The sequence below is a fragment of the Eulemur rufifrons genome, chromosome 6, assembly GCF_041146395.1.
Source record: "Eulemur rufifrons isolate Redbay chromosome 6, OSU_ERuf_1, whole genome shotgun sequence".
Lineage (NCBI taxonomy): Eukaryota > Metazoa > Chordata > Mammalia > Primates > Lemuridae > Eulemur > Eulemur rufifrons.
In genome coordinates, this window is record NC_090988.1 from 11,485,621 (window position 1) to 11,512,081 (window position 26,461).

Below are 26,461 nucleotides of genomic sequence, written 5' to 3' on the forward strand. Positions count from 1 at the left end.
GATGAGAGAAGAACAATTCTGTCCTGGTCACCCCTTCTTATTCCTTATCTCTTGTTATTTCCAGAAGTCATGTTTGCATATGGCAGCACTGGCCTTCTCTCTCTAGAGTAAGTTGGTGCTGCTCTGTAAAGGCAGATTTTGTGGATCCAGGTCAAGGTAGTGTCAGATATTCATATACATTTGTGGACAGATTCACTGTGGGAAAGACTCTGTTGTCCTTTAATGCAACTACTTTTTCTGTCCCCACAGATCCTCTTAGAGAAGAATGATTCCTGGAAATGTCTCTTTTGTGACTGAATTCATTCTGGTGGGATTAACAGACCAGCCAGATCTCCAGCTACCCCTGTTCTTCCTGTTTCTAGCAATGTATGTGGTCACTGTGTTGGGAAATTTGGGCTTGGTAACACTAATTGTGCTGAGTTCACACCTTCACACCCCCATGTACTTTTTCCTCTTTAACTTGTCCTTCATAGACCTCTGTTATTCTTCTGTGTTTACACCTAAAATGCTGATGGACTTCGTATCAGAAAAGAACATTATCTCCTACATGGGGTGCATGACCCAGCTTTTTTTCTTTTGTTTTTTTGCCATTTCTGAGTGTTACGTGCTAACATCCATGGCGTATGATCGCTATGCAGCCATCTGTAACCCACTTTTGTATAACATTGCCATGTCCCCTAAAGTATGTTGCAACCTCATGCTTGGTTCATACTTGATGGCCTTCTCTGGCGCCGTGGCCCACACTGGATGCATGCTGAGACTGACCTTCTGTGATGCAAACACCATCAACCACTATTTGTGTGACATCCTCCCTGTGCTCCAGCTCTCCTGCACCAGCACCTACGTTAATGAGCTGGTGGTTTTCATTGTAGTTGGCATCAACATCATTGTGCCCAGTTTCACCATCTTTATTTCTTATGGTTGCATCGTTTCCATCATCCTTCAAATCAGCTCCAAGGAAGGCAGGTCCAAAGCCTTCAGCACTTGCAGTTCCCACATAACTGCTGTTTCTTTATTCTTTGGATCAGGTGCATTTATGTATCTCAAACCGTCTTCTGCTCTTAGTATGGATGAGGGAAAAATCTCTTCTGTATTTTACACTAGTGTGGTTCCCATGATGAACCCCTTAATCTATTGCTTGAGGAACAAAGATGTGAAACTTGCATTGAGAAAAACCCTGAGTATTAGAAAGTTTTGATTTGTAACAGTACGTCTCTGTCTATGTGGTTATGGGACTGGGATATTCTGTTTATTTAATTAGAATAGTCTAGTGGCAGTCTTCTTATCTTATATCCTTTTACCATGGTAAAGAATATTTGACTCTTCTCTCAATTTGCTTATAATTTTTAGAGTAGTACTCTTCTTTACTATTTTCACAATATCTTCCACTTTTCAACATTTTCCATTTAGGAATAACGTTAAGAAAGTAATTTATCTATGTTGTTTTTTTTCTGTTTGTCCTCACAGACTTTCTTTTCTTTTCCTCTAGAAAAACATTAATAGTCATGCAAAAACAGAAATCAAATAAAGTAGCACTAGGAGAACATTGTGCCATTGGGTATGGAGTTTCTTTTTTAAATTTTATTGGTACATAATAGATGTGCATATTTTCAAGGTACATGTGATAATTTAATACATTGGTATGGAGTTTCTTATTTTCTATTTGTAATGTACCATTGCAAGCTTGAACCAGCTCATCTGGCTCTACTCCTGTCTTTTCTTCCTCCACTGGGTAGGAATGTGTCTCCTTCAAACACCAGTGTCACAAATAGAGAATGTTTCATAAAGAATATCAAACATCATCCATTTTGCAGCTATGCAGTATGCATTAAGCTTCTTTTGGTAGAGATTTCCCATTTACCTTTGTATAGCCTAACAGCACATGGTAGATTGTTAATATATATTTACTGTATGGAGAGTATACTGATGCTTAGATATTAATAATTGTCTTAAAGTCACACAGTTTGTTAATGAAAAAGCCTAGAATATACTATTCATTCCTGATTCTAGATCTCCTACTCTTTCCAGTATGCTTTCTGTCTACTTAATTTTATAATTTTTCTTCAATAAGTATAAGTATAAAAAGATTTCTATTTTGAAAGTTAACTGAGTTTTATTTCTGGATTATACATGAATTTTTCTTAGGATGTCTGCTGCTTTATTTTTTATTTGGAAAACTAATGGGATGGTTCTTTTGTGTTGGGACAGATGAGGCCTTTTGGCCTAGGATAGTTGGAAGATGATTGCCTCAACTAGGGAGTTGCATTTTTCTACAAAAATTTTTTTAAAAAATTGAAATATATTCAAGGTCTTGTAATTTAAATAACAGGATCTGGGAGAGAAAGGGGCCCAGGAACATGTCATTTAGGTCGGTACCCAAAGAGGCAGATAGCCCATAAGTAAGAGATCCCTTTTTAAGGAATTTTAATGAGGTTTTAGAAACTGCACTGTGATCTGAAAATTTGTATCTGTTGTATAGATATGTATCTGCTTCAGTTACCAGAACTGCTGTAAAACACAATATAATCAGGACCGGATATTACAATTGTAATTCAGATTCAGAAGTGACTAATATTGTGTCAGAGCATTTTATACCTAACTTTGTGGATAAGCGCTGTTTCTGGAGACCAGGATGGACGAGAGTCTGAAGATGAAAGTCAGCTACATTCAGTTAAGTAAAGATGAGATGGAACAAGTAGTTGACTCTTCACTTTGCATGTATGTAATCATAATGCAGTTATCATGGGTTTTACCTTTGTATAAATAGATCACAACAGGTAAGTTGGCATTGATTCAGAATAAATGATTTGATTTATAAAAATGATGGTGGAATACAACAGCCAGAAAATTGTGGAAACAAATATTTTGGTAGTTCCTGCTGGGAATGACAAAAAAAAAAAAAGGACCATAAAAGACTGCAACTACAGAAGAATAATTTAAAATATGAACCAAGAACAAAAGCTCATTCACAGCTGACATAGGGATTAGGAAATATGAAAAGATTCACAGTAATATGACAAAATTTTGACTTGAATCTTTGCATTAAAGTTCCCAAGGTAGTGAAGTCTGCAGAGGCAAGATTTAATAGTATTTTTACTTTGCTCTTGCTTTATTCAGGCAAGAGCCTTTTGATATATTAGCTAAAAAATAAAAACAAAACAGAGAACATAGGCCAGGTATGGTGGCTCATACTTGTAATTCTCGCACTCTGGCAAGCTGAGGTGGGAAGATTCCTTGAGCTCAGGAGTTTGAGACCAGCCTGAGCAAGAGCGAGATCCCGTTTCTACTAAAAAGTGGAAAGAAATTAGCGAGGCAACTAAAAATAGAAAAAATCAGCTGGGTGTGGTGCCGTACGCCTGTAGTCCCAGCTACTTGGGAGGCTGAGGCAGCAGGATCACTGGAGCCCAGGAGTTTGAGGTTGCTGCGAGCTAAGCTGATGCCACAGCACTCTACCAGGCAACAGAGCAAGACTCTTTCTCAAAAAACAAAACAAAACAAAACAAACAAACAAACAAAAAACACAGAACAGAGAAATGGTTTTTAATTAGTTCCCAAGTATTTAACCCCCTCCCTACTCTCCAAGGAAAAGTCAATTTATGGAAATATCCATCAATATTGATCCCTGCTTATCAAAACTAAAGTTTGAAATTGGAGCTCATTATAGAAATTGTAAAGTGTGATAGAAAGCTAAGTATCCTGTGTACAGGTGTGAATTAAATTGTGCAAAGTAAGATACAGTCTGTTACAGCTCAGAACCTTTGTATTACACTTGGTATTATTTTAATGCTTGAGCCATTCTCTTCCCTGTGCCTGGTTCTACTACCTCTTTATCTCCCCTATTTTGTTATCTACTTGTTCTGTCTTTCTGGGAGCATTTTCTGATTCCTTAAGACTGAATGAAGGTTTTCTTCTTTTGGCTTTCATCCCATTCATATTTACTTCTACAGTTCCATGTATCACATTGTATTATAAGTGCTTTTTACATTTTGTCAGTCTGGATACATTATAAAAGTGAGACTAAACAGAGATTCTTTTCCCATAAAATGAATGGCTCTTCGGATAGGGCACAGACTTTAAAAGTATGAGTAATGCAAAACTATGTTTTAATGCTACCATATGTGTTCCATGCATAGGGAAGAAAATGGAGTTAATTAAGACTTTTAACCTTCTCACCACTCTAAGTAGGATAGATGCATGCTGAGTATAGTGGGTGAAGTTCATCTTGCATTCTGAGGGGGTCAAAAACCTATTCTTTTTTTGTGTGTCTGTTCAGGGAGGAAGCCTACTGCTATTAACAAGGCTTGGCAGATACGAGTCTTGTGTTAGCTGCCCTGCAGGCAGATGCCCACTTTGATCCTCATGAGGCCAGCTGGATACAGCCCTGACTCCTGTGAAGAGTTGTCAAACATTCAGAGCTGATATGCCCAACCACAAGTGGTTCTTGTGTGTGTAAAAAAAAAATGTGTGTATATATAGATATATATATAAAACATTGAATATCTAATATAATATATATTTATATTTACACACAAAGGCATAAAACTCATAGACATGCTTTCATGTCTAAAATAGCATTGGTATCTAAACCCAAATTTATTAGAATTTAGATGTTAGCCAGTTTCATAGTTAAGTCACATGAGCTTCAATAATGAGTAATTGAAGGTCCCAGCTTCAATTTGCGAATGTCCTAGGCACCTCTGTAAAAAAATTCTCTATCCCATACAAAAGTACAAAGCCTTTAAACGTAGAACATCTCTTTGTTAACTGTTATATTCTCAGGTCTTAGTATCTTATTGGTGCTCAAGTAATATTATTTGAATACACTAGTGACACTGAGTTACTGGTATGATACTATCAAGTGGTCCTAGTGAGTCACAGAGGTTTAGTGTGTAATGTCAGGTTAGTTAAAGTTTAAGATGGTGGCTTCCTGCTTGAGTACATTCAGATTATTTTTTCTTGCACATTAGAATTATAAGGCAGTTCAAAATAAGTAAGATATTCACTATATTTAAAATAGGAGTTCCATTGATAAACATAAGAATATATTATTCAATCAGATAGATAAGCACTAGTATAAATCTTAGAAGCATGGCTTCTTCTTCTTTTTCCTTTTTTTTTTTTTTTCTGAGACAGAGTCTCACTCTGTTGCCCGGGTTAGAGTGCCTGGCGTCAGCCTAGCTCACAGCAACCTCAAACTCCTGGGCTTAAGCAATCCTTCTGCCTCAGCCTCCCCAGTAGCTGGGACTACAGGCATGCGCCACCATGCCTGGCTAATTTTTTTCTATATATATAATTTTAGCTGTCCAGATAATTTCTTTCTCTATTTTTTTAGTAGAGACAGGGTCTCACTCTTGCTCAGGCTGGTCTCGAACTCCTGAGCTCAAATGATCTGCCCACCTTGGCCTTCCAGACTGCTAAGATTATAGGGGTGAGCCACCACGCCCGGCCGATGGCATCTTAATTTAGTTTTTTACTTAAATATCACCAAGTTAAGGTATGTCTATTTTTAGCAATAAACTGAATTTCCATGTCTAGATCATTTCTTAATTTTACTCCCTCACCACTGAACTTTGACTTAGAATTGTTGGTAATAATTTGACTACCTTAAGTTCAGATGAATATCCACACTTGAAATCATTTTTAAATAAAATTAACTTTCTGAGATAACATGACAAGTTACTTTATCAAAATAAAGAGGAAACTGAACAGGAAATTTAAAATAAAATCAACCCTATTGTCTCTTTTCATTCCCCTCCTTCTGCAACATAGTGTTTGTAAAAGACTATTGGTGTGCCAGATGCCTTACATGAGGAATAATTCAGCAGATGCATGGTGCTCTACCATGAACTAAACCAATTTTAAGACCACAGATTTTTCTCTCATTTTAAAATAAAAATAGAAAATCAAAACAAGATACAATTAAAAAAGAAATTAAAAAGAGGAGAAGCAACTCAAAGAGGGGACAAAGCCCTATGTCAAGAAATATTTTATATACTGAAAATACAAAGATAAATTGGACATGGATCCTAATTCATATAGAAGTTAATATTTTAAATACATATATGGGAAAATATTTTAAGTTGGTGTAACAGCCAATGAAAAACACCTATGGTGTTAGTTCTGGCATGTTTGAAAACTGATAAAAACTGTTATAGTGCATGAAAGGAGTGAGGGAGAAAGTCACGTAGGAGATGAAGACAGAGATGTAACAAGGGGCAAGATCACGTTGGATCTTGTGGACCATTGTGAAACTCAGTACATAATAACATCTATTGAAGTTTTATTATCTATAGTCAGACTTTCTTTGTGATGGGGAGCCAGGGTTGGTACAAAGATACTCCTGAAGAGAGGCCAGTGTCTCTTTCTTAATATCACAAGTAGTTACAAAATTTCCTATGGGCATTCCTAACCTCAACTCATATACGTAGTAATTGTCTGTTGACCTTGAATTCTCTTCCACAATGCTGCAGCATGAATTTCCATTTTTTTACTAATTTAGTGAGTATGGCAGTTTCAAAATCATACATGTATTGGAAAGATTTTAAATGAAACATAGAGATGAAGAAAGATGCACCATTGAAACCTAATATTGAAATTTAAAAAGTCATAATTAGCTTACTGCTTCAGGAATTCAGTGCCTAAGAGCTCTGATTGTTACATCTTTGTCTCTTAAGACTTGCCATGCCTCACCCACCGCCAAGGTCCCATAAATGTGGTAGCACAAGTCATTTTCTTTGGTTTGGAGATGATCCTTATTTTGAATTGTTTTAAGAAGTTCTGAGAGTCTGACTTTTTTTATATTAAGGGAACCTCTCAATATGAGTATAGAATCATGCTCTTTCCTACATTATATATAAATATTTTGTGTAAATATGCATTTATGCATATTTATTTTTGACATGTACCAGCATAATATAAGCTTACATGAGCTAAATAGTTCAAGGATTGTGAGTTGATTTAAAACTTAAAAGCATAGAATATAGATAGTATCAAGATGGTGGAATAGGATGTCCCTAGCACACATAGTTCCCCATAAAAAATGATCAAGCATCCATCCTTGTGTAAAAGTGCTTTTGTCGAAGCTGTGGAATCCAAGTCTCAGATTATAAAGCCATGATGGAGCCCAAGACCAAGAACTGCTGCTTTGAGAAAGCAAGTCTATGCCCTGGTGGCAGACGCACTGACCATGATCCTGAATCTAGACCAGAAACATCCCCATAGCCCTGTGGACTCAGCTCCAGCTTTGCTTAGTTGTGATCCTGCCACCAGGCCCACTTTGTAAGAGATCCCGGAAGAGTCATGCCTATTATATCCCAGTAACAGGCTGGCTGAATTTGAACCAGCTGCACACCCTGAAGCAGCAGTGTGACCTAGCCCAAGCCTTGCTCTATCACAGTCTGAGGGTATTCTTTTTCCTGCAAAGACCTGCTGGAACATATGCCGATCTCTGCCCCTGGTGGCAGGATCCCCTGATATTCATCCTGATTGTGGGGTCTAAATCTGTCCTGTGACTTGACTGCAAGCTTGCTCTATCATGGTCCTGATTCAGCCCTGCCCTCCCAGAGACCCAACAGGGGACATGCTCTTCTGTGTTCCAGTAATAGGTCTGCCAACCTCAGAACTGACTGCAGACTCTGAAGCAGCCTTATGAGCCAGCTCCAGACCCACTCTCCCGTGGCCCAAGGGCAGTGCTATTGGCCCAGAGACCCAGTGAAAAACACACTCATGTGGACCACTTACAACAGTCCCTACTGCAGACCTAGCAGCAATCACATAACCAGGCTCTAGATCTGTTTGTGATTTTGGAGGCAGTACTATGGGTCTGGGGACCCGAGATAGAAAGGTTTTTACTGGCCCAATACAAGTCTGTTTATGAAAACTTGAAGAGCTGTTTGCTTGTCAGATGCATAGACATGAACATAAGGCTTCATGTATTACAAAAATATGAAGCAATAATGCTCCAGTATTTAACTTTAAAGAAATGGAGATTCATGAACTGCTTGACAAAATATCCAAAAATAATAATTTTAAACCATCTAAAAGATAACAAACTGAAATCCTGGATCAGGTATTTATCACCCTTTTTTTGTGTTAAGAATGTTTCAATTACACTCTTTAAGTTATTTTAGAGTATACCGTTACTTATTGACATAATCACTTTGTTGTGCTATCAAATATTGGTCATTCTCTCAATCAGTATTTTTGCACCCAATTTATCCCCTCCCTGCTACCTTTTCCAGGCACTGGTAACCATCATTATACAGTCTCTATGAGAGCAATTGTTTTAATATTTAGTTCCCACATGAGTTTTGTCTTTCTATGCTTGGCTTATTTCACTTAACATAATGTTCTCTACCTCCATTTGTTGTTCCAAATGACAGGATTTCATTATTTTTATGGATGAATAATATTCCATTGTGTATATGTACCACAATTTCTTTATCTATTCATCTGTTGATGGATAACTAAGTTGATTCCAAATCTTGCCTATTGTGCTGCACTAAACATGGGAGTGCAGATGTCTTTTTGATATATTGATTTCCTTTCTTTTGGATATATACTAGCAGTGGATTGCTGGTCATGTGGCAGGTCTACTTTTAGTTTTTTAAGGAACCTCCACATTGTTCTCCATAGTGGTTTCACTAATTTACATTGTTACAAACAGTGCATAAGGGTTCCCCTTTACCCACATCCTAGCCAGCATATGTTATTCCCTGTCTTTTTGATAAAAGCCATTTTAACTGGGGTAAGACGATATCTCATTGAGGTTTTGATTTGCATTTCACTAATAACTGATGATATAGAGCATTTTTCCATATACTGTTTGCCATCAGTATGTCTTCTTTTGAGAAATGTCTATTCAGATTTTTTGCCAATTTTTAATCAGATTATTTGATTTCTTTTTCTATTGAATTGTTTGAGCTCCTTACATATTCTAGTTATTAGTCTCATTTGAGAATGGTAGTTTGCAAATATTTTCTACCAATCTGTGGGGTGTCTCTTCACTTTTTTGATTGTTACTTTTGCTATGCAGAAGCTTTTTAGCTTGATGTGATCCCATTTGTCCAATTTTGCTTTAGTTGCCTATGCTTTTAGGCATTACTCAAGAAATTATTACCCAGACAAATGTCCTGGAGCATTTCCCCAATGTTTTCTTTTAGTAGTGTCATAATTTGATGTCTTAGATTTAAGTACTTGTTCCATTTTAATTTGATCTTTGTTTATAGCAAGAGACAAGGGCCTACTTTCATTCTTTTGCAAATGGATAGCCTGTTTTCCAGCACAGTTTATTCAAGAGATTATCCTTTCCTAAATGTATGTTTTTGGCACCTTTGTTGGAAATAAATTCAGTATAGATGGGTGGATTTATTTCTGGGTTCTCTCTTCTGTTCCATTGGTCTATGTGTCTGTTTTTATGCCATTACCATGTTGTTTTGGTTACTGCAGCTGTGTATTATAATTTGAAGTAATGTAATGTGACTCCTCCAGTTTTGTTCTTTTTGTTCAGGATGGCTTTGGATATTCTGGGTCTTTTGTGGCTCCATGTAAATTTCAGAATTATGTTTTCTATTTCTATGAAGAATGTCATTGGTATTTTGATGTGGGATTGGGTTGAATCTGTAGAGTGCTTTGAGTAGTATGAATATTGTAACAACATTGATTCTCCTAATTCATCAGCATGTAATACCTTTCCATTTGTTTTTGTGTCCTCAATTCCTTTCTTCTATATTTTATAGTTTTCATTGTAGAGGTTTTTTTAACTTCTTTTATTAAGCTTATTGCTATGTATTTTATTTGTAGCTATTGTAAATGGGATTACTTTCTTGGTTTCTTTTTTAGGTTGTTTGCTGTTGGCATATAGGAATGCTACTGATTGTATGTTGATTCTGTATCCTGCAACTTTACTGAATCTCTTTATCAGTTCTAACAGTATTTTTTTGTGGAATCCTTTGGTTTCTGTAGAAATAAGATTGTATCAAGTACAAATAAGGATAATTTGATGTCTTCCTTTCTAATTTGGATGTTCTTTATTTCTTACTCTTGCCTGATTGCTGTAGCTAGAACTTCCAGTACTACGCTGAATAACATTGGTGAAAGAGGGTGTCCTTTTTTTGTTCTAGATCTTAGAGGGAAGACTTTCAGTTTTTCCCCATTCAGTATGATACTAACTGTGGGTCTGTAATATATGGCATTTATGATGTTGATGTGTGTTCCTCTGTACCCAGTTTTTTGGGTGTTTTTATCATGTAGCATGTTGAATTTTATTGAATGCTTTTTTAGCATCAATCGAAATGATCATATGTTTTTTGTCCTTTGTTCTGTTGACATGATGTATCACATTGATTGATTTACTTATGTTGAACCATCGTTGCATCCCTGGGGTGAATTTCACTTTATCATGATGAATAATCTTCTAAATGTGCTGCTTAATTTGGTTTGCTAGTATTTTGTTAAAGATTTTTGTATCTATGTTGATCCTAGATTTGGCCTATAGTTTTCTTTTTTTTGTTGTTGTGCCTTTGTCTGGTTTTGGTATTAGGGTGATACAGGCCTCATAGGATAAGTTTGGGAGTATGCACTCCTCCTTGATTTTTTGAAATACTTTAAGTAGAATTGATATTAAGTTCTTCTTTGAATGGTTGGTAGAATTCAGCAGTGAAGCCATCAGGACCTGGACTTTTCTTTGCTGAGAGACTTTATATTTCTGCTTCTATCTCATTACTTGTTATTGGTTTATTTAGGTTTTGAATTTCTTCCTGGTGCAATGCTGGTAGATTGTATGTGTCTAGAAATTTATTTCTTCTAGGTTTTCCAATTAATTGGCAGATACTTGCTCATAGCAGTTTGTAATGATACTTTGAATTTCTGCAGTATCAGTTATAATGTCTCTTTTTTCATCTCTGATTATATTTATTTGGGGTTTTCTCTCTCTTTAAGTTAGTCTGGCCAAAACTTTGTGAGTTTTATTTTCTCAAAAACCAACTTATTGTTTTGTTCTTTCATATTTTTTCTGATTCAATTTCATTTATTTCTGCTCTGATTTTTAGTATTTCTTTCCTTCTACTGATTTTACATTTGGTTTGCTAATTTTTCCAATTCTTTTAAAATATAATGTTATGTTGTTTTCTTGAAGCTTTTGTACTTTTTTGATGTAGGCACTTACTGCTATAAACTTTCCTCTTAGTAATGCTTTTAGTGTATCCCATAATTTTTTGGTATGTTGTATTTTCATTTGCTTTGAGAAATTTCTAAATTTCTTTCTTATTCTTTGACCCCCTGGTCATTCATGAGCATGTTGTTTAATTTCTATGTGTTTGTATAATTTCCAATGTTCCTCTTATTGATCTCTAGTTTTATTGAATTCTATCTTATTGATTTCTAGTTTTATTCCATTGTTGTCAGAGAAAATATTTGATATGACTTAAATGTTTTTTAATTTTTAAAAACTTGTTTTGTGGCCTAACATATGGTCTATCCTTGAGAATTATCCATGAGCTGAGAAGAAGAACATGTATTCTGCATTTATTGTATGATATATTCTATAAATATCTATTATGTCTATTTGTTCTATAGTAAAGATTATGTCCAATTTTTCTTTGTTGATTTACTGTCTGAATTATTTCTACAATGATGAATGTGGGTGTTGAGATCTCCAACAATGATTGTATTGGGTCTATCTCTTTCTTTAGCTCTGATAATATTTGCTTTATATATCTGGGTGCTCCAGTGTTGGGTGCATAAGTATTTGGAATTGTTATAACCTCTTGCTGAATTGACCTCTTTGTCATTATAGAATGATGTTCTTTGCCTCTTTTTTACAGTTTTGGTCTTGAAATCTATTTTATCTGATAGAAGTATAGCTATTCTTACTCTTTTTTTGGTTTCCGTTTTCATGGAACACCTTTTTCCATCTTATTTTCAGTCTATATCTATTTTTATAAGTGAAGTGAGTTTCTTGAAAACACACACAGTTGAGTCTTCGTTTTTTATCCATTCAGCCACTGTATGTATTTTGATTGGAGAGTGTAGTCCATTTACATTCAATGTTATTATAGATACATAAGGGCTTACTACTTTATGTTGTTATTAGATTTCTGATTGTTTTGTAGTCCTCTGTTCCTTCCTTCTGTCCTGTCTTCCTTTGTGGAAAAGTTATTTTCTCTGGTAGTTAGTGTGTTTTAATTTCTCGATTTTTATTTTTTGTGTATCTGTTGTAGGTTTTTAAATTTGAAGTTACCGTGAGACTTGCAAAAAAAAAAAAAATTTGTAACCAATTATTTTAAACAGATAACAACTTGTTTATGCTTACAAAACAAAGATGCAAAGAAAAATCTAAAAGAAACTACACTTTACCTCCATTCTCTCCCTGCCTTTTGAATTTTTGTTGTTTCCATTTGTATCTTTTTATACTTTAACTTAAAAACTTATATTTATTATTTTTGATAGATTTGTCTTTTAGTCTTCCTACTCAGGATGTAAATGGTTTATGCACCACAATCACAGCAATAGAGTATTCTGTATTTGTGTACTTACTAGTGAGTTTTACACCTTCAGATAATTTCTTATTGTTCATTAACGTCCTTCTCTTTCAGGTTGAAGAATTCCTTTTAGTATTTCTTGAAGGACTGTTCTGGTGTTGATGAAAACCCTCAGCTTTTGTTTCTCTGGAATGTCTTCTTTTCTCCTTCATGTTTGAAGGATATTTTTATAAGGTATAATATTCTAGCATTGGTTTTTTGCTTTAGCACTTTGCATATGACATGCCTCTCTCTCCTGGCCTATAAAGTTTCCACTGAAAAGTCTATTGCCAGTCATGTTGAAGCTCTTTTATGTTTTTTTTCTTTTTTCTTTCTTCCCTTTAGGACCTTTTCTTTATCTTTGACCTTTGGGAGCTGGATTAGTAATACCCTTGAGGTAGCCTTGTTTGGGTTAAATCTGCTTGGTGTTCTATGACCTTCTTGTATCTGAATATTGGTATGTTTCTCTAGGTTTGGAAAGTTCTCTGTTATTATTTCTTTGACTAAATTTCCCAACCCCATCTCCCTCCCCACCTCCTCTTCAAGGCCAATAACTGTTAGGTTGTCTTTCTGAGGCCATTTTCTAGATCTTGTAGGTGTGCTTCATTCCTTTTTTTCTTTCTTCTCTTCTGTTTGTGTATTATCAAATGGCCTGTCTAATTCTTTCTTCTGCTTGATCAATTCTCATATTGAGAAATTCTGATACATTTTTCATTTTGTCAACTGAATTTTTAGCTCCAGAATTTCTGCTTGATTTTTAAAAAATGTTTCAATCTCTTTGTCAAATTTCTCTAATAGGCTTTGGAATTCCTTCTCCATGTTTTCTTGAAGTTCATTTAGCTTCTTCAGAACAGCTATTTTGAATTCCATTTGTGAAAGGTCACATATCTCCATTACTCCATAATTGGTCACTGGTGTCTTATTTAGTTAATTTGATGAGGTCATGTTTTATTGGACATTTTTCATGTTTGTGGATGTTTGTCAATGTCTGGGCATTGAAGAGTTGAGCATTTAATCTAATCTAATCTTTGGAGTCTGGGCTTATTCCAACTCATCCTCTTGAAAAGGCTTTCCAGGTAATCAAAGGGAATTTAGTGTTCTGATCTAAATCTTTGGATAGTGCTGCCATATGAGCACTGGGGGGTGCCCCATGCTCAGTAACACTGTGACTCTTGCAGACTTTGTGGTACCACCTTGGTGGACTTGGGTAAGTTATCGAAGAATTCTCTGGATTACCAGGCAATGTCACTCACCCTCTTATCTCACTCTCCATGCTAGGCTGCTGAAGTTGGGGGAGGAGTGATGTGGGCATTCCCTGATGACCACTACAGCTCTACCCGGTCATCCTTGTGCCAGGTCAACCCTGAAGCCAGCCCCATCTCACCAAATGCCCATGGTGACTACTGCTTGGCTACCTCTGATGTTTATTCAAAGCGTAAGGGTCCTTAAGTCAGCAAGTAGTAAATCCTGCAAGGACTGGGTCCTTTCCCTCAGAACAGCAGGCCCAGGGTGAGTCTAGAAATGTTGTCCAGGAACTAATCCCTGGAATCAGGGGCTGCAGGAATCTGCTTGGTACTTTATTTTATTATGGCTCAGCTGATTCTCAAGTTGCAAGGCAAAGTCCTTTGTACTCTTCCCTTTCCTTTCCCCAAGCAGAATAAGACTCTCCCTGAGCTGCACTGCCTGAGGTTGGATGAGGGATGAACCAGGCACTTGCTTGGCCACCACCACTGGTGTCTCACTGGGTCACATGCAACCCACATCCACTGGCTTTGAACAAGAACAGCCACAGGGCTTGCCCAAGTACTGCAGTCTTTGTGGCCTCACTGCCTTATGAATTTATTCTGGGCCACAGGCCACTTTCTTCAGCTATTGTTGGGGCTAGCTGGAACTTGGCTTTCTACTGTTTAGGCAAGAATTCCACTTTGGCTGAGGCTGGTCTAAATTCTGTCTCCATGGCCCTGAGTTTAATGCAAAGTCCCACAATCACTTCACTTTCCCCTGAGCACACAGATTGTCTTTCCTCCCAGGTTACTGGCATAGTGCTGCCAGGGAATGGGGAAGGGAGGCATATGTAATGCAAGACTCTCTTTCCTATCCTCTTCAGTTCCTCTTTCCTTGGTATAATGTTAAAAGTATGTATTGTGTTTGTTAACCTGATTTTTGGTTCTTCTGAAGGTGCTTTCTTGAATGGATAGTTGTTGAATTTGCTGTTCCTCCTGAGGGACAATTGCTGGAGGTTTCTATTTGGCTATCTTGCGTTGCCCATCCCATGACCACATTTTAAAATTTTGCAAGCATATTCAGGTAGATGATTCATAGTTCCAGTTTCTAAGAGGCAGGGCTGAGCAGGAAGTTCTTGAAGAACTCAGCAAGATGAAACATTATCACTTCAATCATTTATTATTTATGTAAATAAGCACACACATACACACAAATATATGCACCAAACATTTTGTACCTGCTAAGTGCATAGCAGCTTTTAGCAATGTGCTATAAATAAAGTATGGTAATAGAGAATTATAAAGGCAAGTTTCATAATGTATGTTGCATTATGCATGGTACAGTTATTTAATACACATGGATAGATTTTTAAAATCAATCTTATACAATCAAAATTGCTCTGAAAATTGGTTGTGTTAGCATCTTGTCTACATTGGGACTGACATGGAATTGTTGCGTAGGTCTGTCCCAGTTGTTTTTTCCTTCAACCATTAGGATATTTTACTGTTAATTAATTTGTGCACCAGGTCAAGTAAGTGGTTTATCTGCAGGGCTTGGTTGTACCAAATAAATACCTTTAAACATTAAAATGCCACTCATTGTCATGAAGCATTACATTCTGAGGTTACAGGCTCCATATTCACAGTTGCTCTTAGGAGGAGCCTGTGCACAGTTTTCTCTATGCTGTTTCACCTGTCAGTCTCTGTGCTCCCCAGGGTAGAACTGGGGGGTAAATGGAGGAGGGAATCCGAGTTCCCATTTCATAGATGATGGGCCTGGTGCCCAGAGACATTCTTGGCTTGCTCCAAATCACATCTTATAAGTGGAAGAGTTGAGACTGGGACTTGGCTGTGTTGATTCCAAATCTATTAGGGCTTTAAAATATTTATTATTTCACTAATTTATCTACTTTTAAAAATCAGTAAAATAGTGAATAAAAATGTTTCAAAGCACAAATAAAAGCAAAATATTCAAATAAGAAAAATGTCCAGAAAGTATCTTTCACATTTGATAGCTCCAATGCCTAATTTAGAATGTGTGAATATACCATTATTTTATTGTGGCCTATACAGCAAATGGAAACACGTAAGAGTGCCCTGAAGTAATCATTCTTGTTAGTGGTACTTACTAAGTCCCAAGGTCAGCAATAAATTCTTGTAGTCAATATCTTATTTACTTTCACATCATTGATATTTGTTAGGGACAATTTGGTTAACCCAGTGTGGCAGAGATTGCTGCTGTTCACTCTTCTTCCAGAACATACATTTCCCAGTCTTTCTTGCAGTGCGCTGCGGCATGTGAAAGTTCCAGACATGATGGACACCATTCCAGGGCCACACTGCCCTTTTCACATTCCTTATGTCCTTCTCTGGGCTGAATGAAGATGACAATGAGGATACACTTCGGTGATGAAGGTATAAAGAAAGTATGGAAGTGATTGCGAGTGAATCAGGATGGCGAATGGAAGAATAGAAGGAGCTACAATCAAGTAGGAGCACATGGAATGCTCTGGGGTGCTAGGAATGTTCTACTTATAGATCTTCATGGTAATTATAACTATATTTTATAAATAATGGTTGAAATGTACATTTTATACACTGTATACATATATTTATGATAAATTTGACAATAAATTAAGGTTACAAAACTTTGATTAGGTCTCTAATTCAGCTGAACATTAAATTAACCCATAATCGAACACTAAGATTCTCATGTTTATGAGAACAACTTTCCTAATATAGAATGACCCACACAGAATAGGACCAGCATAGATTGGGTAACACTTACAGAGTAAGATATACCAGTTCAGGGAACAAAAAATTCTTTTTATTATACTTGATAAAGATTTTCCACCAGTGTCTATGGGAGGAGAAAAGTCAATGTCAATTCCCTTGTGTAGATTTGTAGTATGTTATATATTATTACACTTACATTAATGGTATGTAAAACACAATGTAGCTCTTATTCCAAATTACATAATTTTGTTTTTTTGACCCTTTCTACATTGTTGATAAAGTCTTTTCTTAATGAATTTCTTTAGGCACTGTTTTTGATAGCTCTGAAATGAAACAAATTGGGAAATTTAGAAATATGGAAATATTTTGGCATGTAGAAAGAACTGTGCTTCAATAGCTAGAATTGTTGTAAATGATAATGATCGTGTCATAACCATATATCACAATTTTAATTCAAGTTTAGAGATGATTCAGCACTAAGTGACTTTGTGTTCAATCCCAGATATTGAGTTAGAGTAACTTACATGTCACCTGCCTTGATAAACATTTTTCTTGGAGACCTAGATAGATCTGAGTCTGAATGTGGGAGTCAGCTATACTCAATAAAGGAAACTTGATAGTGAATAAGTAGTTTTCCATGGAGGTTTACATGTAAATAATGCATTACATGTTATAATGCAATCATAATGAGTTTTAACTTTGTACGAGTAGGTCACATATTGGAAACTTGTCATAGATTCAGATTTTATTTGATTTATAAAAGCAGTGAGAATGAACATTTCAGAATTATTACTGGGAATGGTAGAGAAAAAAGAAACATAAAAGAACAGAACTAGAAAGGAACAATTATGTAAAATGAGGTCCAAGGATAAGAGTTTGCTTACTATACTCACTCTAGGATTCAGAAATGTGAAAAGATTTATATTACTTTTACAAAACTCTGACTTGTATTCTTAGATTGAAATTCTCAAACCAGTAGTGTCAGCAGAGGCAAAGAGACAATGAATGTTTTTTTTAATTTTTTGAACTTTCTCTTGCATTATTTGTGCAAGAACTTTCTGATAACAGCCCATTAAAACATATTTTTTAATTTTAATTAGTACCTAAGTTTCTATATCCCTCTTTATTCTCCAAGAAAAGATCCATTCATGGGAATTTGCATCAAGGAATTGATGGTCCCTGCTTATTGAAACTCAGCATGGAACTGTAGTTCATTACAGGAATTGTAATGTGTGGCAAAATCCTGTGTGTCAGATAAACTGCTGTGGATTAAACTGTAGAGTTACATATCATCTTCCACAGCTCAGAACATATCTCTTGTAGTTGATGTAATTTTAACCTTGGTTAATATATTTTCCCCTTTCTGGATCCACTATTTCCTGCTTTTCCCTGTCCTATTACTTACTGGTCTTATCTTCCTGGATGCATGTTTTGATGGCCTAAGACTGGGCAAGAATTTCCTACTCTGGCTTCCATACCACTGATGTTTTCTTCTCCTGCAGCATGTATCACATTGTATTATAAATGCTGTTCACACGCATTTGCTAATCTGAATAAAGCACAAGTAGAAGAAGATTTTTTTCCTCTCAAAATGACTGGGCCTTTGCACAAAGAACACACTCAAAGTGTGTGGGAAAAATGAACAAATTAAGAAAAACATATTTCAATGCCATCTTTTTTCAAGATAATCTAGCAGAAAATGGAGTACAGTAAGACTTTACCATTTAGAAAATTTTTAAGTCAGTAGATGCATCCTCACTGAGTTTGGTGCATGGTGTTTCACCAAACTGGTTCTTTCATGCCTGTTCAGGTAGGAAAACACACTACTATCAGTGAGTCTCAGAACATACAAATCTTGCCTTGTCTTTCCCTGGAGAGAGGTCCACTTTGATATTTATGGAGCCAACTGGATATTGTCCTGACTCTTGTGGAGAGTTGCTAGACAGACCTTCAGGGCCTGACTTACTTGGCTACAAGTTACATGTACATATACATATATACATACAAGTAGCCCATTGACATACTTACATTTCAAATAAAGCTTTGGTGTCTAAAATAAAACTAATCTGTTATAATCTAAATGTTTTAGACAGCTTTACATTTAATTCTCATGAGCCTCAATGAATGGGCTTTGATTGAAGCCTCAGCTTCCAGTAGGGAATGTCCTAGGTATATCTCTACCACAAAAATATCCCTACCTCTTACTGATGTATAAGATCCCTAAAGATAGAATGTTACTTTTTTAATATGTCCTCATATTTTGTACCTTATAGGTACTTAACTAATTTTTTTTAATAAAGACTGGCTGAGATATGGATCTGCGTCTGCCAAGTGGCCCTAGCAAGTTACTGGGATCTGAAGTATGATGTTAGGTTCCTTGAAGATTTCTGAATTAGTATATTCAGATTATTTTTTATTTACATATTAGTATTATTTGAGGAGCTTTAAATACGTACTGGGATTAATCAGATTTTTTTAAATTTCAAAATATAATGTGGGTGCAAATACTTTTGTCACATAAATTGCTTTTGCACAGCCTGAGTCAAAGCTACAAGCATGCTCATCCTGCAGACGTACTATACCTATTAAATGTGAGTTTACACCTCCTCCCCCTTCCCACCTGCCAGATCCCTGATTAATATTACTTCCATATGTGTACATAAGTTAAGTGATTAGTTCCAAATTAATGGTGAGTATGTGTGGTGTTTGTCCATTCTTATGATACTTCACTTAGAATAATGGTTTCCAATTCCATCCAGGATAAAACAAGAGATATTATTTTTTTTGGCCATTAGTCTATCTTCTTTTGAAAAGTTTCTGTTCATATCCTTTGCCCACTTTTTATGGGCCCAGCATGCTTCCGCTGCGCCACTCTGTTGGCAACTTCGCCCACTTTTTAATGGGATTGTTTGATTTTTTTTCTTGCTAATTTGCCTGATTTCTATATTGATTTTAGTTATCAGCCCTTTGTCAGATGTATAACATGCAAATATTTTCTCCCATTCTGTAGATTCTCTCAATAGACAAAGAAACAGCATTTGACAAAATTCAGCACTTGTGATAAGAACACTTAACAAAACAGGCATAAACGGGACTTACCTCAAAATGATAAGAGCCATGTAGGACAAATTCATAGCCAACATCATACTGAATGGGGAAAAATTGAAAAAATTCCTGCTTAGAACTGGAAACACACAAGGTTGCCCTCTATCACCACTTCTACTCAATGTAGTGCTGGAAGTCTTAGCCAGAGCAATCAGACAAGAGAGGGAAATCAAGGATAGCCAAATGGGGGCAGAAGAGGTCAAACTATTGCTCTTTGATGACAATATGATCTTGTGTCTAGAAAACGCAAAAGAATCTTCCAAAAGACTATTGGATTTGATAAATAAATTCAGCAAGTCTCAGGTGACAAAATCAATGTACAGAAATCAGTAGCATGTGTATATGCTAACTACAGTTGAACTGGGAATGAAATCAAAGACTCAATAAATTTCACAATAGCAACAAAGAAAATAAAATACCTAGAAATATGTTTAACTAAGGAGGTGAGAGAACTCTACAGGGAGAACTATGAAACACTGAGGACAGAAATAGCAGAGGATGCAAACAGATGGAAAACCACACCATGCTCATGGATCAGCAGAATCAACATTGTTAAGATGTCTATACTACCCAAAGTGATCTACAGATAACAGATTCAATGCAATCCCTATGAAAATGCCAACATCATTTTTTGCAGACATAGAGAAAATAATTCTATGCTTTGTATGGAACCAAAGAGGACTCCATATAACCAAAGTAACCTTAAGCAAAAAGAACAAATTGGGAGGCATCAATTTACCTGACTTCAAGCTATACTACAAGACTATACTAACCAAAACAACATGGTATTGGCACAAGAACAGAGATATAGACCAATGTAACAGAACAGAGAACCCAGATATAAAACCATCTTCCTATTTCCATTTGATCCTTGACAAAGCAGAAAAAAACATGTGGGGATAAGAATCTCTATTCAATAAAGGGTGCTGGGGAAATTGGAGAGCCACATGTAGAAGACTGAAACAGGATCCACACTTCTTATCTCTCACAAAAACCAACTCATGATAGATAACAGACTTAAACCTAAGGCAGGAAATCATAAGAATTCTAGAATAAAATATTGGAAGAACTCTTATAGACATTGGCCTAGACAAAGAATTAATGAACAAGACCCCAAAAGCAATCATAGCTACAAACAAAAATAAATAAATGGGACCTGATCAAATTAAAAAGCTTCTGCACAGCCAAAGAAACTATCACTAGAGTAAATAGAGTGTTCCTGTCTCTCCACATCCACGCCAGCATTTGTTGTTATGGGACTTTTTGATAAAGGCCATTCTCACTAGAGTTAAGTGATATCTCATTGTGGTTTTGGTTTGCATTTCCCTGATGATTAGAGATGCTGAGCATTTTTTTCATATGTTTGCTGGCCATTCTTCTATCTTCTTTTGAAAAATTTCTATTCATGTCCTTTTTCCACTTTTTGATAGGGTTGTTTGATTTTTTCTTGCTGATTTTCCTGAGTTCTAAAATAGACTCTTGTTATCAGCCCTTTATCGGATGTGTAGCATGCAAAATTTTTTTCCCATTCTGTATGTTGTCTGTTTGCTCTTGTGACTGTTTCTTTGGCTGTGCAGAAGCCTTTTAATTTCATCAGATCCCATTTGTTTCTTTTTGTTGTTGCTGTGATTGCCTTTGGGGTCTTCTTCATAAATTCTTTGCCTAGGCCAATGTCTGTAAGAGTCTTTCCCACATTTTCTTCTAGGATTCTAATAGTTTCACACCTAAGGTTTAAGTCTGTTATCCATTGTGATTTGATTTTTGTGAGACATGAAAGTTATGGGTCCTGTTTCAGTCTTCTACATGTGGCTATCCAGTTTTCACAGCACCATTGTGCTTTTTGACTGATAAAGGAACCCTCTTTATATAAGAATAGAATGCCTTTCATCCTGACCTCAACACATATATGAGTGTGTGTAAATGTATATTTATATATTTTTGTGTAAGTTTTATTATATCTCTCTCTATTTATATATATATACACACACATTTATATGTGTAAATATTTTATGAATATTAAGAAAAGGAAGGAGAACCCATATAGTCATCCCAATTCTTATGTCTTAGGTTGATTATCCCAAGTCATATGAATTGATTAAAAGAGTAAATAATTAACAAGTATATTCTTTAAAAATAATACTTTTTTACTTTAAAAATAACAAGAGTAATCACTTAAAAATAACAGTTATACATTTTAGCTAAATTGAAAGAACACAATTTCCTGTTACAAACATTTTTCACAAACTTTTAGTTTGTGAGGGTAGGGTTGGTGCCTTCCCCAATAGGTATTCCTTCTCCCTTTTTCCTTAATGCCAAAAATTTCCATTCATGATAGAGGCTGAAAATGAGAGAGATTCATTTTGCTAGTTTTCCTTGCAGTTATGTTGGCCATATTATATAACCTGTAATTGAAGAAAAATCAAGGGAAGTCATCTATTGGCTTCAAGAGATTTATTTCATAATATATAGGGAGATACAAGAGGGGAGTTCTCTTTCCTTTTTGACTGGCTTTCTTCTTTGGATTTAGTTGTATTTACATGTGATTTTTAGAGCTACAGCAGCTATTTTGTGACCATGAGGTGATAAGCCTGAGGACTGAGGCCAACAGACTGAGGACAGGGGAATGGAAAAGCCTGGTCCTTGAGTAGAGCATTTAGTTGTTGAAACTACCTAGAGCACTCCATCTCCAGATTTATTTTTACATACTCCTAATTTAAATGGGTTTTTAAATGAATAAGTACTCAAAATACTTAAATAATGAGAATAATTTTTTCATAGCTTCTCATCAATACAACCTTTCTTACAGAAAACTCAATTTCTTCTTTAGTTTTAAACCTGGCTGAATCATAGTTTTGAGACTTATATATTTACTACATGGCCTCAATTGTCCATTTCATCTGTGCACATATTACCAGGGTTTCCAGGATGTGGGTAATGTGAGTGGGTAATGGGGAACCACTGGAAGTTCTAAACCTAGGGAGAGAGAGAGCTGCACTTTCAGAGCTTATTCTAGTAGCAGTGCCAATGGTTAAATAAGAGGGAGCATGTAGGAAAATGTTAGCATGAGAGTTAGGAGACCCTACAATTCAGCAGGACTGTTCAGTCCAAACCGAAAGAGTGTCTCAACTTGGGCAGTAGTCTAAGGAAAGTGATGGAGGTCATTGTGTTTGTAGACTCTAGTCTTAGCATGTGATAAATATGGAAAAGCTTCTGAAGGCTTTCAGCCAGAGAACATAATTTCCATAAACATTTAAGGAGTTCCTACTATGTAGCCTGCTTGTACTTAGCACTACAAGCAAAGTAGTCCGCAAGAAAATGTGATCTTTGTCCTTACAGAACTGATAGTTTGTAGGGGAAAAGAGGAATAATATCTCATGAGTGCAAAGATAGAGGATCTAGCAAGTTTTGGGGTATATAAATAATGACAGCTGATATTTACTATTTACCATGTGCCACACAGTGTTCTAACCATTTGAGTCACTGTATCTTATTTTATTTTCATAACAACCAAAGGAAAGAGATGCTGCTATTATTCTCCTTCTTTTAGCAATCATGAACCTGAATCACAGAGAGTTTAAGTAACATTTAAATTAGTGGTTACATTTAAACTCTCAGCAGGATCATCAGGTAGGTGTTTAAAAGTAAAAAGGTTAGAAGGAAGAAAGGGATTAAAAAAACTGTGCTATAAGAAATAATGGGAATATAGAATCTCTTGTGTTCTCCTGGATAGAGTTGGAACCCATTCTACTAAGTGAAGTATCCCAAGAATGGAAAAATAAGCACCACATGTACTCACCATCAAATTGGTTTCACTGATCATCACCTAAGAGCACATTTGGGAATAACACTAATTGGGTGCCGGGCAGATGTGAGTGGGGGAGGGGATGGGTGTATACCTACATAATGAGTGTGATGCGCACTGTCTGGGGAATGGACACGCTTGAAGCTCTGACTCGGGGGTTGGAAGGCAAGGGCAATATACGTAACCTAAACTTTTGTATCCCCATTATATGCTGAAATAATAATAAAAAACCTGTGATATCCCATGAAAAACAACAACTGAGACAAGTTACTGCAATTCTTGTAAAATTTGAAATAAAAATGTAGAAGGTATGGAGGTAGAACCTGTGGAAAATTCCCATTTAGGAAGTTGAAGAGAGAGAGAAAGATTCAAAGCAATATATTTCCCATAAGATGTAAAGAGGATGGGGAGATGGGAGTTTATTTTTGGTTTTGTCTTGGGGGATGTACAAGCCCAAGGGTGAAGGGAGGACTTGAATAAAATTGTGAGTCCCTGAGGAACGATCATGGTGCAGGGTGTAAATACAATCCCTTTACTTCCCCTTTACACCTACAAGTTGTTCTCTTGGGAGGAGGAATAGAAGCTTATATCCTGCTTATAACCAGGTGCATTATATCGGCAAACTCATATTAAATATTCTATGTCTTTTCTAGTGGCAAACATGACAATAATAAAGACTTTGTTTTTCTCTGTTGTGTAGGAGGACTCAAAGTCATAGTCAGAAATTATGATCTGTAGTCCATAGTAATTTGCAGGGCATATTGCAGTTTAACGGTGGACTGCACCTTCTTAGTATCAAAGCAATCAAAGCTTCAGAACCTGAAATTTCTCTTCCAGGACCATGGTGATAAATAACAAGAATAAAGAAGCACCAAGTATTTCTGATCTAAAGAGGGTGAGTTACTGAATTCCATGCATATTACTGTTCTCCTTGTTTTGAGATGGAAGTCCAGGAATCTAAGATATGCCGCTTTCTTTTCCATATTACTCAGTTCTCAGACTCAAATGAAGGTGCCAGAAGGATCTCTTCAAGAACAGCAGAGAAAGTCCAGACATTAATGGACCAGTGGTTGCAGTATCTAATCATGAGTTCCCTCTCTATGGACAGAACATTCTGTTCTAGATGTAGGGATTTTATTGTATCACTTGGGGCAGTAACTTAACCTCTCCTGGTCTCCGGTACCATACTTGTGAATCAGAAACAATGTTTTAGCTCCCACCCACAGAGTTTAATCTTCATTAAAGAACAGCACAATGTCACTAAGGCCTCTCTCTGCCTCCAATTTTACTGGTGAGGAAAGGGATGAAGTGAATGAAGAAATAATGATATAAGAGAAGGATGATTCTGTCGCGGTTGACCCTTCTTCCCACTTATCCTCTATTATTTACAGCAGTCATTTTTGCAACTGGTAGCTTCAGCCTTCATGCTGTAGGCTAAGTTGGTGGTGTAGTTTTCTGTATGTAGCTCAGTAACACTCTCATAAGAGGCAGCTGGTATCACTCAGTATAATGGTAGTGGTAACGGCAGATTCTGTGGGTCCACGTTGGGCTAGTCTCACACAATCCCAGCATATGCCCAATGCTTATGAGACCAGCTTTGTGGTAAGAGCTGGGTTGTCCTCTAATGCAACCCTTTTTTCCTGACACAGATCCCCTTAGAGAAGAATGGCTCCTGGAATGGCTTCTTTGTGACTGAATTCATTCTGATGGGATTAACAGAGCAGCCGGATCTTCAAATGCCCCTGTTCTTCCTGTTTCTAGCAATGTATGTGGTCACTGTTTTGGGGAATTTGGGCTTGGTAACTCTAATTGGGTTGAGTTCACACCTTCATACCCCCATGTACTTTTTCCTCTTTAACTTGTCCTTCATAGACCTCTGTTATTCTTCTGTGTTTACACCCAAAATGCTGGTGAACTTCATATCAGAGAAGAACATTATCTCCTACATGGGGTGCATGACACAGCTTTTCTTTTTCTGTTTTCTTGTCGTTTTTGAATGCTATGTACTGATGTCAATGGCCTATGACCGCTATGTGGCCATCTGTAATCCACTTTTTTATTACATACTCATGTCTCCTAAAATGTGTTGCAACCTTATGCTTGGTTTATACTTGATGGCCTTCTCTGGTGCCATGGCCCACACTGGATGCATGCTGAGACTGACCTTCTGTGATGCAAACACCATCAACCACTATTTCTGTGATGTCTTTCCAATGCTTCAGCTCTCCTGCACCAGCACCTATGTTAATGAGGTGGTGGTTTTCATTATGGGGTGCATCAACATCACTGTGCCCAGTCTCACCATCTTTATTTCTTATGGTTGCATACTTTCCAACATCCTTCAAATCAGCTCCAAGGAAGGAAGATCCAAAGCCTTTAGCACATGCAGTTCCCACATAGTTGCTGTCTCTCTGTTCTTTGGATCAGGTGCATTTATGTATCTCAGGCCACCTTCTGCTGGGTTTATAAATGAGGGAAAAATCTATTCTGTCTTATACACCAATGTGGTTCCCATGATAAACCCCTTAATTTATAGCTTGAGGAACAAAGATGTTAAATTTGCACTGAGAAAGACCTTGAGTAGTAGAAAATTTTGTTCATAAACAACGTGCGTTAGTGCATGTAGTTACAGGGCATGGAGTCTGTGTATTTTATTATCACAGTTTAGGAAGTAATATTTTTTCCTATTGTTTCTTTTGAGTATCCTCTCTATGTTTCCAACTATTTTTTAACATAGATTTTCCTTTTCCCCATGACTTGCACATTTTCCCCCTTCTCCATCATTTTCCCAATTTTGTAATGAAGTTAAGAAAAGTTTTAATTCCTGTTTTTTCCATTGTCATTATGAACTTTCATTTTTCCTCCTGGAAAAGATGGATGCTTCTGCAAATAATGAAGTGAAGTTAAAACTAGGATAACAATGGATTGTTGGTGGCTGTAAGTTTCTTTTCTTTGACTTGCAATATGCCAGTGCACACATGAATTTGACAACCTGTTTCTACTCTTGTCTTTCCATCCCCCACTGGGCAGCATCTTGTCTCCTTCAAATGCCAGTGTTTCATACAGATGCAGGGCTC

The 26,461-nt window shown here is 36.4% G+C and overlaps 2 protein-coding genes across 2 annotated transcripts; both read left to right on the top strand.

Annotated features, from left to right (window-relative positions):
- The first annotated feature begins 256 nt into the window (after positions 1 to 256).
- LOC138383716 (olfactory receptor 8B3-like) lies at positions 257 to 1,198 on the top strand. The gene has a single exon (XM_069468757.1). It carries the CDS (start codon positions 266 to 268, stop codon positions 1,196 to 1,198), a length of 933 nt encoding a protein of 310 aa, XP_069324858.1. The 5' UTR covers positions 257 to 265.
- Positions 1,199 to 24,225: 23,027 nt separating this feature from the next.
- Positions 24,226 to 25,987, top strand: LOC138384764 (olfactory receptor 8B8-like). The gene is made up of 2 exons (XM_069470452.1): positions 24,226 to 24,279; positions 25,034 to 25,987. Exons 1-2 carry the CDS (start codon positions 24,226 to 24,228, stop codon positions 25,985 to 25,987), a joined length of 1,008 nt encoding a protein of 335 aa, XP_069326553.1.
- The last annotated feature ends 474 nt before the right edge of the window (positions 25,988 to 26,461 follow it).